The 21890-nt window shown below is 44.8% G+C and overlaps 1 protein-coding gene across 1 annotated transcript in view; it reads left to right on the forward strand.

Moving 5' to 3' along the window:
* The first annotated feature begins 574 nt into the window (after positions 1–574).
* The window catches only part of TMEM129 (transmembrane protein 129, E3 ubiquitin ligase), a 101232-nt gene continuing 79916 nt past the window's right edge, over positions 575–21890 (forward strand). Inside the window, exons 1-2 of the mRNA XM_078678630.1 lie at positions 575–843; positions 3571–4045. Of these exons, the coding sequence (XP_078534756.1) occupies positions 639–843; positions 3571–4045 (680 nt within the window). The 5' untranslated portion in view covers positions 575–638. The remainder of the gene's footprint in view (positions 844–3570; positions 4046–21890) is intronic.

Below are 21890 nucleotides of genomic sequence, written 5' to 3' on the forward strand. Positions count from 1 at the left end.
CTGCAAATGAGGTGGAGGAATTTGACAGATGTGATCACCTACGTGTCGGATATCTCTCACTATTATTTTTCTAATCCTAGTACCCTTTCCCCTTCAGCACCATCCATGAGCGCATGTATAGTCGTCAACGCTGAACACTATAGTTGGGTAAAAGTGGTGTAGTATCGTACATCTCTCCTGGTGGATCAGCAACTGTAGAGTCAGTCAATATTAAGCCTTAAATTATTGGAATTGAAAGGTTTGATACTACTTTGTACATAAAGAAAGCTATCCAAATGCATAGGACTGCTGATGTCAGGTGAAGGTGTACTGGACTCAGAAGTAGCCGTGACTGGGACTCTTTTCTCCCTTCTTCAGGGCAAGAGAGGCAGCTATAAAATATTTTCCTACTATGAACAGTAAAGAATAGTTCATAGAAAAACTAGCGAAAACCACAACCAGACTTCTTGTTTGAATCCATGGGCATTGTGTTGTTTTTAAACCATTTGGAAGATGGCGGCCGCGTTTACGATTTTAGGTATAAGCTCCTGCGTCTGGTCTGAGCGTTGGTGCCACAGCGGTGACTACAAATCCCGACGTGCTGAGGGCGGTTGGTCCTGCTGGCCGGAAGTTTGTTGGCTGGTTGTGGGACCGTAGAGATGGAGAGCCCTGAACTTACCTTCACTTTAGCGTACGTGGTTTTCAGCGTCTGCTTCGTCTTCACACCCAACGAGTTTCACACGGCGGGGATAAGCGCCCAGAGCTTGCTGTCAGCCTGGTTAGGCTCCGAGGACCTGTGTTTTGTGCTGTATCACATTCGGCGCACAGCAGCTGTCCGTCTGCTGCACTCATTCATACCGCTGGGTGAGCACCCGTATTAGCCGTCGCCTCTATTACAGAGGATCCAGACTATGGCATTGCGCTTCTGTCTGAACCTGTGCTAAATTTATGTTTCGAAATAAAAAGTAAGGAAGTTGATAGTTTGGTAGGTAAATTGTGTTTGGCCACTCCGAGTGATTTTCAGGGCTCTTAAGATTACGTGTAACTATTCTAGCCAGTCCTTCTAAGTTTCCCAGGCTTTCGCCTGATTAGCGGCTCCAGTGCTTCTTTTTCTTTGCATTCTGGGACGTGTAGTCCTATTTAATCCCACTAGACAGCAAAGACTACAAGTCCCACTGCGCCAGAAAACTTGGGATTGCAGTAGGTGGTCACACATGGATCCGGGAAACTTGGCAGTTTGTGATAGAAAATGCTAATTAGAAGCTGTATCCTAACCATCTAAGTCACCTCTGTACCCGTGATTCATAGTGACCCTTTTTACTGCGGTTCGTGGGCTATCTCTAGTGATCGAAATTTTCTCCAAGCATCGGATCAAAACTAAAGCCTATCACGATCCGGCTGATCAAGGGCGTCCTACACCATTAATTGCCATTCTTTACCGTTGACGCCTTGTAACGCTGATTGAGAACCTCCACTATTTCTCATAGCATCCAGTACTGCTTACCTTCTCCTTTACAAACTGGTGAACGAGAGGTTCCTTTCCCAGTTCCATTAATTAAGAGACTCTCCTCAAAAGGATCTGCTTTCAGATATTTTCTGTTACTATTCCTATATTCTCTTGAGTGTCAATGCTATGTAACATCAGCTACTCTCTTGTATGCTTCGTTATTCATTTACTTTCCTAACGGGTGATTGTGCGCTTTACAAAATGTGGATTATTTATTTATTTACTTTATCAATCTACCTGACAACAAAAGCAATGCCACTGATCCAAAGCTTTGGCCAGTTCTGCTGAACCTGTGCTTCTCCAACAAACCTCACTTAAAGTATCCTTAGTGCCACTGATTCAGTACCGTCCAATAAGCTATTCTCGAACCTTTCCTCAGTACTGCTGAAGGAGAAACCATGTGTAATACTAAAGATCTAGCTCCGCCTCTTAGCTGATTGGAATACTACTGATCAAAAACCTTGTACTACACAGGTGTTTGTCGCTCCAATACTTCTGAAATAGTATTGCAATACTATTGATCAAAAGTTCTTTCTCATAATGGGGAAGGATAGCCGGTTCCAGTACTGCTTATTTCCCAACTTAAGATCAAATGCCTCCTCCCTGCCCAGTACTACTGATTGAGAGGCTTACACCATGCTCCTGGTCAAGAGGCTCCACAAATACTACTCCTCAAGGGGTAGTTCATCCAGCAGTTATAAACAGTGGGCATGTTAATGACATTCCTGTAGGTTACTTTTTTCAGCAAGAGCTAACCCATAAGAATTCCATTGGGCTCTACTGAGTAAGTAGCACTTGAAATTTCAGGGCATCAAACCTCAAAATAGATATAAAGCATTTGGAACTCTTCAGAAATCCTGCCTTGAAGAAACTAAGACCTAGAAGACCATGAACAAACCGTGTTTCTGAGGAACACAGCATCCTTCTATATATATGTTATCAATCTCAAGCTCCATTAAAAATTATTGAGGAGTTTGTGGGCTCAATTTTTATTGTTCTAGGAAGGATTCCCCATTCCCTAGAATTTTGAACACCGAAATTGTTTCAGCCATCATGGCACGTAGTCATAGTGCCCAAGAGGTTGGATGAGTTAATTATATGACCATATGGCTCTATTAGTTGGACAAGATTTTCTCAGTGTATAATGTTGAAATAAAGTTTATGAATCCCATAATTAATGGTGGGATTAATTTGGAGCGATTTTTGCTCCGGTTTTGCTGGATCTAAGGCATGGCAAGCACATGGGAGGCTCCCAGGAAGTATATTTGGATGCATGTATACAGTATTCTGTGGGTAGTTGTTTAAGAGTAATGATTTGCACTAATGCACAACTGAGCCACAGTGATTTAACCTGTTGATTGTTTGGTAATGAAATGGGGAATCTGATTTTTGTCATTTAGAAATTATGCATGATATACTATGTCCTGAAGAAGGTGGGGTTGAACCATCCTAGATACCACAGGAGCACTGCAACAACAGTATTTTAATTTTTTTTGCAATCAAACATTTAAAAAAAAAATTTATGTATGGTTTTTAATTGTATGAGTATCTGGTTTTTAAATTTTAGTTGTGTGAATCTTAGGATACAATGAGATGTGATTAACATGGAAAATGTGATATGTTTTAAATAAACGCGTATGACTTTTGTATGAAATATATAATTTGACTTGTATTAAATATAGAACTCTTTCTATAAACAGCAACAGTGTATTATTTTGTTTTAAATATGGCTCTTTAGTGTAAAACATTGCTTTTTTATTTGCTCTTTAAGTAAACCCAATCTACTCAAGACGGTTGCGCAAAAGGAACCCCTTTTTTAGATACGTATGGCAATTGACATTGAATATTCTGTAAAATAAGTGTAAATTCTGCGACCGCTTTTACAAATTTGGTTGTTGAAAGTTGATTGTGAGCTTGTAGCGAGTCTACAATGTTTGCAAGCTAACCCGAATGGTCACGTTCGCTGTAAATTGTTTGCTCTAATGATATCAAAGCCGAAATGTAATTTGCATAAACATGGGTTTAATAGTTACCTATGATGGTATGAATCTTACTGTTACTGAACCTAATTTTTTTTCTTCTAGGATATTTTATCGGAATGTGCTTTGCAGCCCCAGAAAAACAATTGTATAATGTTTATATTGCTTCTGAAGGTTGGAAACTCTTTATTCTGCTTGCTGTGTTGTTACCAGCAATCACCAGTATGTTTGCACTATATTGGTCACAAAACCATTGGGGTAACCACCCTCTTGCCCGAACACTTGCCCATCATGCTCTTGCCCATTCGGAGTGGAGGGCAGTGGCTTCCTCAGTGAATACGGAATTCCGGAGAATAGACAAGTTTGCAACTGGTTCTCCCACCTCAAGGATTATTGTCACTGATAACTGGGTGATGAAAGTGACCACATACCATGTCTACATTGCACAACAGCAGGATATACATCTGACAGTGACCAATTCCAGGCACCATGAAATCTCAGCAGAAACGGGAACTCCTGTGCAGCTCCTCACTATCCGGGTGTCAAGCATTAATCCCAGTGTGAAGCCTTTCGATATCAGGTAGATACCTTCTTACATGCCTTTTTATACTTATTAATGCAAATAAACACTCATACCTCCATGTAATATGGAATTCACAGCAGCACACTCTTACTAGTATAACTGTATTCTTGCCAAACTTTTGGTTTATGTTCATTAGTTTGTAAAATATTTGATGACCAGGTAGGTCTCTTGGTTGTAGGGCAGATAAATAACTACTGATAACTTGAGATGCTAAAAACCTGTTCCCCGGGGACCTTGAAAACGGCCCCTTTTCGTATTTTATTTTTATTTTTTGAAATTGTTTTTCTGAAGGTACCTAAGGAGGATTGTGACCGAAAATGGGGCAAATACTGATGCCAAAGGCTAGGCGATTGGCCTTAAAAGCACCATGGTCAAAACAATGATTTCGTAACTCTACGGCATTAACACAGCCAATGACTTTCAGTTGGCTTTTTGGGAGAGTCTGATGATGCGATTTCGTGGCCAAATAATATATGTTTTGAATGTAATGCTCTCCTTTGTTAGTTAATAGAGATTGTATTGTAGACGATATACAAGACTGAGTCAAATGGTTCCCAAACCCAGGCCATGAAGGTACTGAATTTATTGAATAAGATAGTTTGGTAGAAACATATATATTGAATTGGTGTATCCTAAATGTGATGCAATAATTCTAGATATTGCGAGACATTGCCCTTCCTCAGCAAGAAAGTTATAAACCTTTTTAGGTCGAGCGACCTATCTCAATGCGCATGCGCATTGAGCGGGAGCTCGATATATAGGGGCTTAAACAGAGCTTACCGAGATCAGGCGATTCCCAGGCGATTTCTTCCAGTGCACGTGAAAGCGCGTGCACAATGCCACCAGCCGCTTGCCTCGCATTACCACATCAAAGGCAAGGCGGCCTCGTCTCAGGCCCCTGCTGCTTCACACCCTCATGCCGCTCCGCCCCCTCCCCTGCCCGCCGTGTCGCATTTCTCCTCGTACTTTCACTTTGACGGCCGCAGGCCGTCTCTCGTGTTTCTCCTTGTCTTTTCTTGCTTTCCCGGTTTTAGCTTGTCATTTTTTTCTTTCGTTTCTAGTTTTCGATTCCCATTGTTTTCTTGTTTTCCCCCTCCCTTTCTCATCACGTTGCTCGTCATTCTATACCTTTCCCCCCCCCCCCCCCCACCAGGCTCTCCCGCCCCCATCCGGCTTCCCTCCGTGCAGCCATCTGCCTGCCACACTTCTCCCCTCGTTCGCATTCCCTTTCCCCCCCCCCTACGGCTTTCCTTGTCCCCTCTGCTTTTTTTTTTCTTGCTTTCCCGGTTTTAGCTTGTTTAGGTGACCAGTGTCATTGCCGTGTAGGGGAGTAATCATGATGTAACTACAGTTGGATAGCATGAACATTTACTTTAAAAGGAAATGTTTTTGCTTTTGGTTGCCTCTTTCGTTATGATCATGAGAAAAAGTGACCGGCTCTTAAGAGCTTTAATGACACTATATGTCAGACTGCAGAGTTTGGATCGCAATCCAAGCCCTTAAAGTAATGGGGTGACTGATTTACTCATGGGCTGGGGTCTCGTGATGGTTTTACTGATCATTTCATTGCGACATCCTTGTGCAAGAGGAATTGCACAACCGTCTGCATCCGTTCCAGAAGCAGAGCATGAGTTTAAGGATCAGGATAACCACCAGCACTGGGCAGCAAGCAAGAGTGGGCAACTAGCTTGTAAGTGAAAGCGGACGAAGCTTACTTTTGTTATGCAATGTATTGGCACATTTTAAAATATCACGCGGAAGTCATGGCTGACTTCTTGATCATATCCTCCCTGTGTGCAGTGTTGCAAGTGTCTCATAGCTGATGCAAGCGCTAAAAGAATATGCACGGACCACATAATCTTTCATGCGCTACAGTCTGATTTTTAGGAATGCATATATGTTTGTGTTTCTGTGATTAGTCTTCCTTCTCATATATATGTGTGTGTGCCCAGAAGGAAGTGCGATTGCTGAAAGTGCACTGTTCAGCGGAATATGAGGCAAGCAACCTGTTTAGAGTCTCTGTAGGATCCTGATCTTGCATATTCTTCTAGAAGGAAGGTTAATGCAAGCGTTGTTAATGTTGGGGATTCCTGAATGGATTAACAATGACGTCAATGGTCATTTGGCTGGCTGTGTGCACTGGAGTGTATGGAACCTTATTGTAATAGAGGGCTGAGCCCGATTACAGTGCTTGTGCGTACTGCGGCCCCTTCATGCAATGCCCAGCATAGGTGCCATGATGGAGACAGATCGCCTTGCAGTAGACACCTTGATAGTGGTCTGCTGAGGTGGCAAGGTGGCCTTACCCCCCCCCCCCCAGCCACTATCGCGTTCCTAACCGCTTCCCTGATAGGCTTTTTAGGCACAGCCAGGAATGTACATGTGACTCCGAGGGAAATTCACAACTGCTTCCACTGTATATTTGCCACCTCACTAGTTACTGAACTGCTATAGTGCACTCGTGATTAAACCAGGATGACCACTGGTGTATGATGAATTATGCCAATGAATTACACAATGCATTTCCAACTTCATTTGTTAATACTGCTTCTAATCTATTTACAGGTCTTGAGGCATTGATGATCCATATAAAAAGACAAGCACTGGCGTTGCCAATAGGTCTCGCAGTAGGAAAGTTGGAGCTATTACAATTGCAAATAACAATGCCTTTTATTTTTGTTTTCATTTTAAAAACATAAAGGCCTTTGTCATTTACATAACCAATAGCTCCAACTTTCCTACTGCGAGACCTATTGGCAACGCCAGTGCTTGTTTGTGATGGTGACGCGATCAACAAAGAACCTATATTTGGGTTGATTGGACAATTTGGCCTCCAGTTTGAATCCAGATTTATGGGTAGATTTGGAGTGGATCAGAGTCCACCTAATGGGCCAATAGTCTTCTCCCTACAGGTCACCCAAATACCAAGTTTGGTTTCATCCAAGTTAAATTTGAGCCATTGTCTGCCCTTCCTGTTCAGTTGGGAATCGTATGTTGTAGTGTAGTCCCAAAAGTACCCTGTCATGCAGGACCTACGACTATTACGGATAACATATACTGTGGGTCTGGTGGCAGACTGACTCTGTGTACACCCGCCGCATATATTAGCCTATGGTGCGCATTAGCTGGCTTGCAGTGCCACTAGAATCTCCTGTTATCAGAGAATTAGTTTGTTCAACTTTGGAACACAGTAACCTCAGACTCGTGGAAACAATATATTACTTTTTACCCAGTCAATCTTGCTTGCTTGTTTTTGCTCTCCGAGAGATACAAAGAAGAAACAGTCAAACGTGTTTACAAGAAGAATTTATTGTACAGTAGTTCTTCTCTTGTACAATAAGTGCGCTGTTAAGACTGTAACACAGTAACGGAGATATAGAGCCAACAGTACATTGAATAAGAATAAATAGTATTGATATACCATTTTGCAACAGTCATGAACCTATACATGACTATAGAATGCATTTTTTAAGTAAAGTGCGTACTCCTAAGATGCCTGACTAGATGTAGCTAGCATGTGAGTAGGTACGAAAGACCTAAAGAGCCTAATAGCCTGCTTACTGATAGCAAGAGGGGCTGTATTTATACTGTCTATGTGCGTGTGTTACCCATTGTTCAGTATGAGGATGACGTTTGGGGACTAAACCTTGTGCGTCAATGGGAGAGGTGAAGTGAACCTCCTGGAGAGTGTACTCATTAATTATTCATATGTGCGAAGGATGACGTCTTAGCAATATCAATCGGGCAGAATCCACCCTCGTCATGAACTAGGTGAAAGGCTTAGGCCTTATAAGGCGTGTGAAACACGCGCTGGGAGGGGGTATGGCCCTTAACCAAGAAGCTGCTCCACGCCAGGAGATATAGTATGGTACTTTATTCTATCTGTAACCAGTCTTGCAAAGTATCAGGGGTTTAAACAACAAAAAGGGTCACAATCTTAGATAAGTATGACTTCCTGCTTCGGCCGTTGTGGATCGTCTTGCTTCAGAGGTCCACTCCTCCAGTGTCAAGGATATCCGGCTCCAGACGTCACTCGAAATAAAGAAAGGATAACTGGGGTTACTGGTGTGGACAGACCACTGGGCAAGAAGGAGGAGGAAGCGGGGAGTGAGGTGGATCACCAGGGACCGTTACCAGGGCGAAAGTACGTATACCGCTAGCGTCGGAGTGAACACACACAACGAGGGGTGCAAAGAACAGCTCACACCAGTGCACAGGTCCCGTGACCGCCCACCACCCCTACTCGTTCCCTCCCTGTGAGAAGACTAACCCCCGTAGCCTAGCCCGTACCTTGTGGAGCCACACTTCTCCTCCTGAAGTGTGGCGGGGCGGAGCGTGGTTCCGTTGGCCTCCCGGCTTTCCTTCTCCTTGGGGCGAAGCACCTTCAACGTCCTTCCTGGGTTCCGGGGTCGCTTTCACCTTCTCTTCTCCGGGTATCGCACAGTCCTGACTAGGCTCCCTGAACGGCTCCTGTCCTTTCCATCCGCTCGCCGCCTTCTCTTCCTGATCGCGCTCTATGAGCGCCAACGTCGTTCCTGATTGGAGGGAGGCTGACGAGGGTGGTAACGACAGCGACGGAGTTCCCTCCTCCGGGAAAGCCCACGCTGTATTAAAGGGACCGTGTCCGAAGGGAGGCTGTGGCGGAAAGGAACACGGGTTAATGTCACCGTCACCCGACCCGTGGCAGGTAGGGACCCCCTGACACATCCCTCCCCCAGGATTTCCCCGATCGGGGGAAAGAGGAAAGCGTGATAGAAAGTCAGCGTTCCCCTGCTCCGAACCCTTGCGATGTCGGACCTCGATCTGAAAAGGTTGTAGAGCCAAAAACCATCTGAGGATACGGTCATTGTGTCCCCGGTTCCTTTGAAGCCAAGTCAGTGGGGCATGATCCGTATACAAAACGAAGGGCCTTCCCTCGAGATAGTACCTGAGTTTGTCCACACTCCAGCGGACCGCCAAACACTCCTTCTCAATGGTGGAGTAGGCCAGTTCTCTGGGAAACAGTTTACGGCTGATGTACAAAATCGGTCTTTCCAATCCATCAGCGTCCTCCTGAGAAAGAAATGCCCCGACACCCACCCCTGAGGCGTCCGTCTGGAGGATGAAGGTTTTTGTGAAGTCCGGAGACACCAAGACAGGTGCTGTGGTAAGGACAGTTTGTAATGCCCGAAAGTCGTTGGTTTCTTTGGGAGTAGGAGCTGGTAACCTAGGGGACGACTGGGTTTTCTTTAACAGGTCTGTAAGAGGTCCAGCCATATCCGCAAACTGGGGAATAAACCGCCTATAGTATCCTACCAGGCCGAGGAATGCTCTCATGTCTCTTTTGGTTTTTGGATAGGGTACTTCCAGGATAGCTTTCACTTTTTCTATTTGTAGTTCTATCAACCCGTTCCCTAGGAGGTAGCCTAGATACTTCACCTTTCTGAAGGCAACCCTAGTCTTTTTGGCGTTTATGTGGAAGCCTGTTTGTCTGAGACTAGAAAGTATGTTCTCAAGATGTTTTGTATGGTCTTCCCATGTCTTACTGTAGACAACGATATCGTCCAAGTAAGCGGACGAATACTGCTGATGGGAAGACAAGACTTTATCCATTGCCCTTTGGAACGTCGCCGGAGCGCCGTGCAGCCCAAACGGAAGCACAGTGAAATGGTAGTGACCAGAGGGCGTGGAAAAGGCGGTTTTCTCCTGATCTGCCGAGTTTAGTGGAATCTGCCAATACCCCTTGGTGAGGTCTATGGTTGTAATATACCGAGCTTCACCAAGACGTTCTAACAGCTCGTCGACTCGAGGCAGAGGGTATGCATCTTGTTTAGAGACCCTGTTCACAGCTCTGAAGTCAATACAAAAACGAATACTGCCATCTGGTTTGGGGACTAGTACTATCGGAGAACACCAGTTGCTGTGCGAGGGTACAATGACCCCAGAACGCAGCATCTGGTTGACCTCTTCTTCGAAGGCTGCAGGGACACGGTAAGGTTTTTGTTTTACTACCGTCCCGGGAATAGTGGGTATGGAGTGGATCGCTATGTTTGTTTTTCCTGGCTGATCTGAAAAGATATCAGAGAAACGGAGCAGAAGAGACAATACTTCTTTCCGTTGTTCTTCAGTTAAGTCAGGATTTATAGGAGTGTTGTGAACAGTATGAGGAACGGTTGTAAGAGTATGGACCGCTTGGGGAGGTTTTCCCAACCATTTTTTAAACAAATTTATGTGGTACATCTGGGTTTTGTTGCCCTTAAGGCGTAGGACATACGTGGTTTTACCGATTTTCCTGCATACCTCAAAAGGACCTTGCCATTCCTTCCTGAGCTTGTGTGTTGACGAAGGCAACAAGACCAAAGCCCAATCGCCAACGTCAAGTTCCCTCCATTTTTTCCCTTTATCATAAAAGGTCTTTTGTCTGTTCTGGGCTATAGCGAGATGATCGTGAGCCAGGGTTCTAAGTTTGTGGAGTCTGGTTTGTAGTTGTCGGGTATATTCCAGTAAAGCCTCTGCCTCCTGTGCTCCCTCCTTTTCCCAACTGTCTTTGGTTATTTCGAGTAGGGTTCTTGGGGTTCTACCAAATAACAGTTCAAAAGGAGAGGTACCCAAGCTGGCTTGTTTTTGACTCCGAAGGACAAATAGAGCCAAGGGCAACAACTGATCCCAGTTCTTCCCATCCCCAGTTAGAAGTTTCTTTAAGGTGAGATTTAGGCTACCGTTGTATCGCTCGACTAAACCGTCTGTCTGGGGATGATAAACAGAGGTTTTGATGTGAGTGATTCTGAGTTGTTTACAGACTTGGGCCATTAGGCGCGAAGCAAAAGACGTTCCTTGGTCCGTAATGATTTCTCGAGGGAACCCCATCCTGGAGAAGACCTCGACAAGCTTCTGAGCAATAGCCGATGATGTAGCTGCCCGGAGGGGATATGCCTCGGGATAGCGAGTGGCATAGTCCACTAAGACTAAGGCATACAGATGGCCTCTCGCAGATTTAGGCAACGGCCTATAAGGTCCATTCCTAGCCTATCAAACGGTTTCCCTATGATGGGTAACGGGTTCAGAGGAACCGCAGGGGGAACATAGGGGTTTCGCCGTTGACAGATATGGCACTCTTGACAATAGCGTTGTATCTGTGCATACAACCCCGGCCAGAAGAAGTGTTGTAGAATGGCCTGCCCTGTCTTTTCTGCGCCTGAATGACCTGCAAGCAAATGTGCGTGTGCAAAAAAAGAGTATCTGGTCCCTAAAGGCAACAGGAACCAGAAGCTGGGGTACTGCATCCGGTTTAGCCAGCCTATACAACAAGCCGTTTTTTTCGATGAACGTGGGATCGGTTCTGTTGACAGAGTCCTGAGGTGAACGGGCAATGTGCCAAGCGTTAGTGAGAGAGGCGTCATTTAACTGTGCAGTTCTAAAATGGGTGTCCCTAGCCCACGGTTCAGAAGCAAGAAGATTGTTTGGGGTACATTGCAAAGCATCAGACATAAGGGTGAGGAAGCCCAGGTTATCAGTCCCTATTATCATTGACTCGGGGAGCGCATCCATAAGCCCAACCACTACTTCTGTGCTATTCCCCGTGGCGGTAGAGAGGCCGACTTTGGCTAACGGATACTCCCTAACATCCCCATGGACGCACCTGATGTGATCACTTTTCCCTGGGAGGAGGCAAGAAGAGGGAACCAGTTCTTGTTTGACTACAGAATGTCTACACCCCGAATCGAGTAAGGCACTAACCACCCTCCCATAAATGTTCACACTCACATAGAAGACTGGTCCTGTCTCTTGGGCGTACAGAAGAGAATGTGGGGCATAGCTCACATCCATAGGTTCTTCTTCTTTTTCCTTCAGTTTTTTTCGGCAATACCTGGCAATATGTCCCCACTCGCTGCAGTCATAACATTGAGGACCAGGGTTGGGCTGAAAGTCTGGTTTAGGTAGTCGTGGTCGTGGAGGCTCTATTGGTGCCTTTGGGTATTTCCTATCGGGTTTCCCGGGTATGCTTTTACTGGTTTTCTCTGGTTCCCTTAAGGGGGGACGTCCTTGGGCCCGAGCATAAGAAGTAGCCATTTCGATCGCGTGTTCAAGAGTCAGGCCTGCATGTTGCTTTAACCAACGCTGTGTCCCATATGGTAGGGCCTCCAAAAACTGTTCGAGATATATTTTATTCATCACATCCTCTATGTTCCCTTCCTGTGGTTTGAGCCACAGGTCAGCTGCTGCTGTTAGCTTGTAAAAGAGGGTCTTGGGAAGATCCCCTGGGGTTCCGCGTTCCTGTCGGAATTTCAATCTATGCATCTCTTCATCCACCCCGAGACGGTCAAGGATATACTGTTTAACTACAGCGTAGACTGTGGTACCGTCCTTATTAACCATCTGGTAGGCGGCCTGTGCCTCACCCGTTAAAAGAGGTGCGAGGTAAAAGGGCCACCTGTCACCGGGCCATGCACTGGCCCTAGCTGCTCTCTCAAAATTTAGAAAGAAAGCCAAAGGGTCGTCCCCGAGGATGAACTTTTGGAGAGGGACGACCGTTCCTGGGGGAGGGGCATTAGTTCTGCCTTGTCCGAGCACTGCCATAAGTTGGTTTTGGCCCTCAGCCAACTTCAAGAGACTGTCCGCTTGGGCTTGTATGGCAGTGGAGAATGCTGTGCGGTCGGCTTCAGCCTGGCTAGATGTCTGTCCAATGGCCCACTCCAGTTTATCTTGGCCTTCTTTCATTTGCTGTATGAGGGTCTCCATCTTGTATCAGAGGGCGGTTATGCTCCTGGCTGGCTCGCCACTTGTGAAACACGCGCTGGGAGGGGGTATGGCCCTTAACCAAGAAGCTGCTCCACGCCAGGAGATATAGTATGGTACTTTATTCTATCTGTAACCAGTCTTGCAAAGTATCAGGGGTTTAAACAACAAAAAGGGTCCACAGTCTTAGATAAGTATGACTTCCTGCTTCGGCCGGTGTGGATCGTCTTGCTTCAGAGGTCCACTCCTCCAGTGTCAAGGATATCCGGCTCCAGACGTCACTCGAAATAAAGAAAGGATAACTGGGGTTACTGGTGTGGACAGACCACTGGGCAAGAAGGAGGAGGAAGCGGGGAGTGAGGTGGATCACCAGGGACCGTTACCAGGGCGAAAGTACGTATACCGCTAGCGTCGGAGTGAACACACACAACGAGGGGTGCAAAGAACAGCTCACGCCAGTGCACAGGTCCCGTGACCGCCCACCACCCATACTCGTTCCCTCCCTGTGAGAAGACTAACCCCCGTAGCCTAGCCCGTACCTTGTGGAGCCACACTTCTCCTCCTGAAGTGTGGCGGGGCGGAGCGTGGTTCCGTTGGCCTCCCGGCTTTCCTTCTCCTTGGGGCGAAGCGCCTTCAACGTCCTTCCTGGGTTCCGGGGTCGCTTTCACCTTCTCTTCTCCGGGTATCGCACAGTCCTGACTAGGCTCCCTGAACGGCTCCTGTCCTTTCCATCCGCTCGCCGCCTTCTCTTCCTGTTCTCGCTCTATGAGCGCCAACGTCGTTCCTGATTGGAGGGAGGCTGACGAGGGTGGTGACGACAGCGACTGAGTTCCCTCCTCCGGGAAAGCCCACGCTGTATTAAAGGGACCGTGTCCGAAGGGAGGCTGTGGCGGAAAGGAACACGGGTTAATGTCGTCACCCTCACCAGACCCGTGGCAGGTAGGGACCCCCTGACAAGGCGTTATGTCGATACAAGGCAGTCTTTCCTTATTTGTAGTTATGTCCTTTTAAGGCTCGTTCATATGAAATGACGGGAGCTGCTGTAGGGAAAGTGTACGATGTTCCCTGGACCCTATCAAATATAACACCCACTCCACCTAACGCTTAACAATGATAATACACATTGCCAAAATTCACATTGATAAGTGTCAGTGCATAAAACTATCAAGCAGTCATTTAAAATGTTTAAAAACTTTAACATTTTCATTTAAAAACAGTTAAAAAAAAACAGGAAAAGGTTTATTTGGTAGTGTTTGATATTGTGGTAAAGCTCCGCAAATCACCGTTCTGAATGATTTCGATCACACAAGTTGAACTACTGCAAGCGTACGTAGAAGGCCATGCTTATAGAAAGTGTCAATTTGCTAATTTATTTTGAAAAGGGGAAAGAAATTACTGAATTCATTCCCTGCACACGGCGAGCCAGATTTAGATTAGAAGTCCTGGCTGGGAGACATAACATTATCGCTGCCTGCTACAGCAGGGGAAAAACACTGCAGTACCTCTCTTAGCACGTGAAGTGTGCTTAGGTGTAACTCCTCATTGCCGGCAGCTTGCATGTGGGCTTCTGCTGCTGAATTAGAAACCTCGGTGTCCATGTTGGAGCTGAAATTTTATTTTGTCGAAAAAGGCACTTGCGGTTCCTCAAGGATGGCATGCGCCAAGATGGAAATACGCTGGGGATAGAGTCTAGCATGGGGCCGCAGTGGTTCCACCCCAGAGTCTAAGTCCACTGGCGTCTCAGTGTCAGATGTCAGACAGATGTCCAACTCTCATTCACTTCCACATAACAGGCGGATGGTCTGTCCATTGTGCAGCAGGTAGACGATAATCAGGATTCCAGCTACAGCAAGCACAATCAGAGGTAGACCCCCGAAAATGCCTCCAAATACGGAGTGTATAAAGTTAGGAATAACTCAGAGGATCGTCTGGAAGGTGTTAAGGAATCCTGCCACTATGGTCTTAAATAGGTGTATAATGCTGTTCATATCTGACCTGTTAAAGATACGTTCCACCATTTCTATGAAATGTAGGGGGAAGTAGGTACAAATTAGTGCTTGTATCTCTGTCGTGGTACTTGCAATTTGGAGTTCAAAGGTTTCTCGAGCGGAGCTGTAAAAGCATGGCTTTCATTCTGCTCAAAGTATCATACTGTATTTAAAAAAAAATTCGGTGAAGGCCATACTAGCGCCTCCCTGACCGTATTTGTCGGAGAAAATAATACTTGCATACAGCAAGTAAGCCTGGTGTTCATGGTGTCCAGATATGCAATGCCTGGAAGCATGCCACAATAACTTGATCGCCCAGCATGAAGTATCTCCCATTTGAAAGTAGCTCAAAGCCTGGCGTTATCACGGCAGCTGGTGTTCCTTTCATGTGGCAAGACTGATTCGAAACTAAACCATTACAGGCTCCGTGTAAAACAATGTCTTGGCATATGAGAGAACCGCTTAAAGCGTTCTTGCAGTTTGTACCACTGAGAAACACTTCTCGATCCCTACTCCGGCATCGAAATTTATATGGTAAATCCCAAGCTTTCTTGAAGTAAAGCTAAGTGGTTTTTTTTACCTCTAAGTTTTGAGGTTTCTTGCCAATCTAGGCACAACTTCCCATCACTATAGGACGTCCCTACCCCTGGATGTTCTCTCTGTACATATTGTGGGTCTGGCTTATGTAAAGTAAGTCCCTCGGTGATGTGCAGGAACCGTTTATGACGTGTTTGTATCTAAGGGCCAAACCACCCACTCCTTCCAATTGGGGGTCTGATCTATTGTACTTTAGTAGTTGATAACATTACAATTTGTCATAGTCTGATGAACCCGTCAACATTTCAGTATTAGAAAATGCAGCAGTTTTTTCCAGTTCAGATAACGGTTCTTAACTGTTTCAGTGTCCCAATCCTCAGTAAATGTACTGGAAGTAATGAAATCCCTTAATGAGATTTTAAATACATGATACATTTTTCAAAGTTTGGTCGGTCCGAATGTTAAAATCAACTTTGTCCCATACTATACCATGAGGTATAGGAACAGCTGTATTGTTCACTGATGAAAAATCTCTTTATTCACGATGTGTGTGGCTTCAGGAGGATGTTGACCTTTCGGGCTGTGAAATCTTGTTGAAGATAATGTCCATTAATAAGCATGCTAAAAATCAATACTAAACCTAGCCATAAAAGAAAAACATTATCCCAGAAATTACGCAGAGTTCAATCCAAGGTGATTCCAGGTGTGTCTTTTGAAGAAAGAAGAAAGTTCTTTAATTCTTGCTTGAATAGTATTTTGGCTGGCATCGTTTCCGGCTCTGCTTGGATCCAGTGAAAACATATAAAAGTTAATGAAATAGCAAGATGCTGTTAGATCATTTGTAGGAATTGCATCGGGATTGGTTGAAATGTTATTGTCCTCTCGATGAGGCAAGTTGATGTAGACTTCTGCATTTGATTGAATTGCAACTTGTGAATTATTCAGATTTTCAATTTGAATGTTGGGTTCAAGTGTAACAAGTTCCATAGCATTGTTGCTCAGTCCTTTATTCCCTACAGGTGGCTCTTCAAACGTGATGAGTCTCTCTTTGAACATTTTGGATTATAGCTAGAGGAGGACGTCTGCTACATCGTAGTCCACTGGGCCTACCGTTTAGTATCGGCCACATAGTGTGGTTGATTAAGTCCATTGAGACAAATCTTTTCTCCTTTTTTCCGGCAAGAGGCGGGAGCAGCACAGTTATTGTTTCGTGTACTGCAAGGACTGGTACAGGTTTTCTGTAAGAAGGTCAACATTCCCTTTTGTCTGCAATTTTCCGTACAGATAACATACACTGTGGGTCTGGTGGCAGATTGACTCTGTATACACCCCCCCCCCACCGCATATATTAGCCTATGGTTCACATTAGCTAGCTCGCAGTGGCACTAGAATCTCCTGTTATCAGAGAGATTAGTTTGTGCAACTTTAGAACACAATAACCTCAGACTCGTGGAAACAATATATTACTTTTCACTCAGTCAATCGTGTTTGCTTGTTTTTGCTCTCAGTGAGATAGAGAAGAAAGTCGAACGAGTTTACAATAATTTATTGTACAGTAGTTCTTCTCATATAGAATAAGTACGTGTTACGACTGTAACACAGTAACAGATATAGAGCCAGCAGTACGGTGAATAAGAAGAAATAGTATTATTCTACCATTTTGCAACAGTCATGAACCTATACATGAATATAGAATGCATTTATAAAATAAAGTGCGTACTCCTAAGATGCCTGATTAGATGTACCTGAGTGTACCTAGCATGTGAGTAGGTGCGAAAGAGCTAATGAGCCTAAGAGCCTAATAGCCTAGAATCCCGCTAGGATTTAGTCCAACCCCCATACCTGAATAGTGAGAGTGTGGGACTCCGTCCTGGTCTCCAGTTGGACACACCGCAAGGGATGGTTAGACCACTGTCAGCTGGATCGATGTCATGCCGGAGCCGCAGTGTCTCTGTTCAGTGTGTCGGCCTTGAAGTCTCAGTTCACTCCTGCTTACTCATAGCAAGAGGTGTTGTATTTATACAGGCTGTGCGTGTGTTACCCATTGTTCAGTATGAGGATGACATTTGGGGATTAAACCTTGTGCGTCGATGGGAGAGGTGAAGTGTACCTCCTGGAGAGTGTACTCACCAATTATTCATATGTGCTAAGGATGAAGTCTTAGCAGTATCGATCGGGCAGAACCCACCCTCGTCATGAACTAGGTCAGAGGTTTAGTTCATAAAGGGCTGCAGACCTTATAAGGCGTTATGTCCATACAAGGCAGTCTTTCCTTATTTGGAGTTATGTCCTTATAAGGCTCGTTCATATGAAATGACGGGAGCTGATGTAGGGAAAGTGTACGATGTTCCCTGGACCTATATTAGGGTACCGATATGGAATATAACAATGTACTCATGCCAAAACCCACATGCCAGGAGCATATGAGCTCAGTCAGAGTCCCAGCATGGATATTAAAAAGATGAGGTGTTACAGTGAACCTCGAGATGCCACTATTGTCGTGAATTGAAAATGCAAAAAGCGAAAGCTAAACTGATTGTGAACTCTGAAAGAAGGAAGGACTTGACCCATGAGAGCAACCTCCTCCTCCAGGGCCTAGAATGAATCCAACAGAATAGTGATCCAAGGTGTCAAATGTAGTTGGCCAATCCTAATAAAATTAGTGCACTGACACAGCCAGGATATGCATCAGATAGGAGGTCACCAGGGGCTTCAAGGTGCATTAAGTTGGTGCTGTAATTTAGGTGAATATGAGCCTCGGCTGATGTAGTGTGATGTTATGTTACATGGGAATTTGTATGAGCGCATGTTCACCTACAGGTCTCTTGGCGCTGAGGAGTCTGAGCAGAAAAAGAACAGAAGAACAGGGAGAGGATCAGCTAGTTGTTTCCTGAACTGCATGTCAGTCAGCCTCAAGCCTAATAGAAGTAGGCAGTGAGTTCCAAAGCTTCGGGCCCAGATGAGAAAACCGGGTCCCGCCAATACGTTTCCGTCTGATTGTAGGCACCGTCAAAAGATTCAGATGCTTCGATCTCCGATTACGCTGAGGCAGGTGCTTACTGAGTCACGAGAAAATTAAACTTGAGCCAGTTTCTTGAATGGCTATAAAGAGAATACAGCCAATTTTAAACCTTGCACGCTGCTCCACTGGAAGCCAGTGGAGATCTTTAAGCAGCGGGTGATGTGTGATGTGACATCTTCTGTCCTTAAGATAGATGATTCTTGCTGCTTGGTTCTGAATCAACTGAAGACTGTCTCAGATATAATGGAATGCCAAGATAGAGGGCATTTCCATAGTCCATTTTTGATAGGATAAGGACAGTCGCAATTTGAATACTGGCCTCTTTACTAAAACATCTGATCTTACGCAGTTTACGGATTTGGACAAAGCAGGCAGAAGTAACTGCGCCAATTTGGGCACTCATAGAGAGGTCAGAGTCGATGTGAAGACCCAGACTCTTTATCGCTGGTTTGGAAATTGGGGCCGCACCTAACTCAGGGGGCAAGTAGGAGAGTGTCCAATGAGTACGTTTATTGCTCGAAATGATTATCTCGGTTTTTTCAGAGTTGAGTTTTAGTTGGTTCTTATCCATCCATGTTTTTACATACATCATTCTGTGGAATTCTCCAAAGTGAAAACCAGCTGCATGTCGTCAGCATAATTTAAGATCTTTACCCCCATCTGCAGAAGACTTGAGATTAGGGGATGTATGTAAATATTAACAAGCATTTGCAATGCAATAGGTCTCGCATTAGGAAAGTTTGAGCTATTGGTATTGTAAATGACAAATTTTTTATTTGTGTTGGTTTTGAAAATAGCGAATTTAATAGCTTTGTCATTTACAATGCCAATAGTTTTAACTTTCACAAATGTGACACCTATAGCATTTGTAATGCAATATGTGTTGTATTAACGTGACTTCGATGTATTGATATTACAAATCAAAATGGTTTAAAAAAATTTTTATAATAAATTCTTCAATTAAAGTTATTGTAATTTTATAATGGCAATAGCTAAATCAAAACAAGAGTCAAAGATAACACCGGATGTACCAGCTAAAAGTCAATTCATAACAGTAGTAAAGAAAGACACCGTGTGTTAGTTTAGTGAAAGTGCAAAAAAAACTTGTGAAAAGAGTAAACACTGTATATTGAGTGAAATGAAATAAAATAAAGTGGGCACAAACCATGCCCGTGTGTTATATTGCAAAGGGTGGAGTGAAAATGCAACTGTATTCGGAAAAACAGTGACACAGTAAAACCAACGTGTAGCACCGTGCGCTCTAAACATAGCGTGTCATGATGCAGGCGATCTGTAACACACTTACTCAAACCGGAAGTGAAGGAATAGCCTGCTACTATATTTCCAACCGATAGCAGTAATGAATCTAAGTCAATGGAGATGGAGCCCCAATGTTAGCATTAGCGATTACAAATAATAACCTAATGTGTGGCAAAATGCTAGAAAAATATACTCACTAAAACACTGCTCTAATGTTGCCACGCTGGAGATTGAAACTCGAGATGGGCAATCTAAACAAGATGGAGGGCATTGCTGTGGGGAGGGGGGAGGAGAAATGCGACACGGCGGGCAGGGGAGGGGGCGGAGCGGGGAGAGCGGCATGAGGGTGTGAAGCAGCAGGGGCCTTTGAAGTGAAGCTAAGCTTCACTTCAAAGGTGTGGGAGGAGTGCGGCTCAGGCAGAGCGCACGCTGGGGGAAGCTTGTGGGCCGGAGCGGGAAGAGCTGCTGGGGAACAGATGGCTGGCGATTTGATGCTGTGCACGCGCATTTTAGGTCAATGCGCTTGCGCATTGACCTAAAAGCGCACGGGCACAGCATCAAATCGCCGGTTAGTTAAAGTCTGTTTAAGCCCCTATAGTCTCGCTTCGCTCAATGCGCATGCGCATTGACAGGTCGCGAGACCTAAAAAGGATCGGCGAAATGGAGGAACCCTGTGGGACACCACAGATCGTTTCAACAGTGTTGGATTTATAGGGCGAGAGCCACACTGATTGTTTGCGGTCCTCTAAAAAGGACCCAAACCAGTCCAGTGCCGAGCCCCCAAGACCCGCTGCGGCAATGCGGTCCAACAGAATTTTGTGGTTCACGGTGTCAAATGCCTCAGACAGGTCAAGGAGGATCAGGGCCTGAGTGTGATCAATGTCAGCCTGTCCTTTAAGATTGTCCAAGACTGATAAGATCACAGATTCGGTGGAATGCGCAGGGCAAAAGCCTGCCTGGTGGGTGTCCAGAAACTTGGACGCTTCTAGAAAGAAACTAAGACCGGTTGCTACATAAGTTCCCAGTAATTTTGCTGGAAACTGGAGTAGTGATAAGTCTATAATTTTCCACCTTTTTGGGATCTAGACTTTTTTTTTTTTTTTTTTTTTTTTGTGGAATGACTACTGATTCCTTAAAAGCTGACTGTACGATTCCATGGGACAGGGAGAAATTGAGGAGCTCAAGAATGGTAGATTTGACCTTTGCTACCAAATCCATAAAACATTTCCTGTCTAGCATAGGAAAGGTATCGAGAGAGGAGGGATTGGAATAATCCACGCTGTCTTCAATATTATTATTATTATTATTATTGTTACAAACAATAGCGTTTTGAATTTTTTACATTTTTTCCACGAAAAAGGAATTCAGATTGTTACATAGTTCCTGGGTGGCCCTGACGGGTGGAGCCACACGGCTCAGATTGGAAAGTTCTTTCGCAATCCTGAAAATGTCCTCAGCTGTGTCCAGAGTTGAGTACTTTATTAGTGAAGAAACCTTTTAGCCTCCACAATAGCTATTTTGTACTCATGTAATTTTTCTATAGATTTCGTTTTAGCCTCCGCTGAGTACAATTTCCGCCATTTCCGTTCGGCGTGACGCACATGAAGTTTTAAAGTTTTCAACTCCTTCGTGAACTATTTAGATGCTTCGTGTTGCCTAAGGCGAACGTTTTTAGTCTGAAGGGGGCATAGATGTTAAATGCCTTCCTTTGCCAATCGGTTATCTCTTTCCCTGGTGTCTAAATCTCCTTCAGGGGCAACTTGCTCACAGGAAAGAGTATCCAGGAGTGCTTTCAGGTCAACTCGATTCCAATTTCTAAAGGTGCTTCTTAAGTGGGATGATTGTTTCAGTAGTGACAAGTTATTCAAGTTAAAACTATTGATATAATGATCTGACCATGCGCATGGTTGAGTTACCAAGTTATGTAGAGTAATATTAGTAGACCACACTTGGTCAAGAGTATGGCCTCTAATGTGCGTGTGGGAATGAATATGTTGGGTGAGGTTGAGGCTGGTGAGGGACTCCATGAGTTCCTTAGACAAAGTTCCCTCCTCTATTTCATTAGCCCAGTAGTTCAGATCACCTACGACCAAAACGTTATCGTAATCTGTCAAAATGATTTGCTAGAGCTTTGGGAAAATCAGGCATTGATTTGGGGGGGTCTATACAATACTACACATAGTAGTGTGCTGTTCTATAGATCCAATTTAACTACTAAGGAAACAACTGATGGCATTTCAAAGTGAGGCATGGTAGTAGCGGATGGTTCTTTTTTTAATAACAGCAGCCACTCCATCCCTTCTTTTTCCTAGGCGTCTGT

The sequence above is a fragment of the Lissotriton helveticus genome, chromosome 2_2 (assembly GCF_964261635.1).
Source record: "Lissotriton helveticus chromosome 2_2, aLisHel1.1, whole genome shotgun sequence".
Lineage (NCBI taxonomy): Eukaryota > Metazoa > Chordata > Amphibia > Caudata > Salamandridae > Lissotriton > Lissotriton helveticus.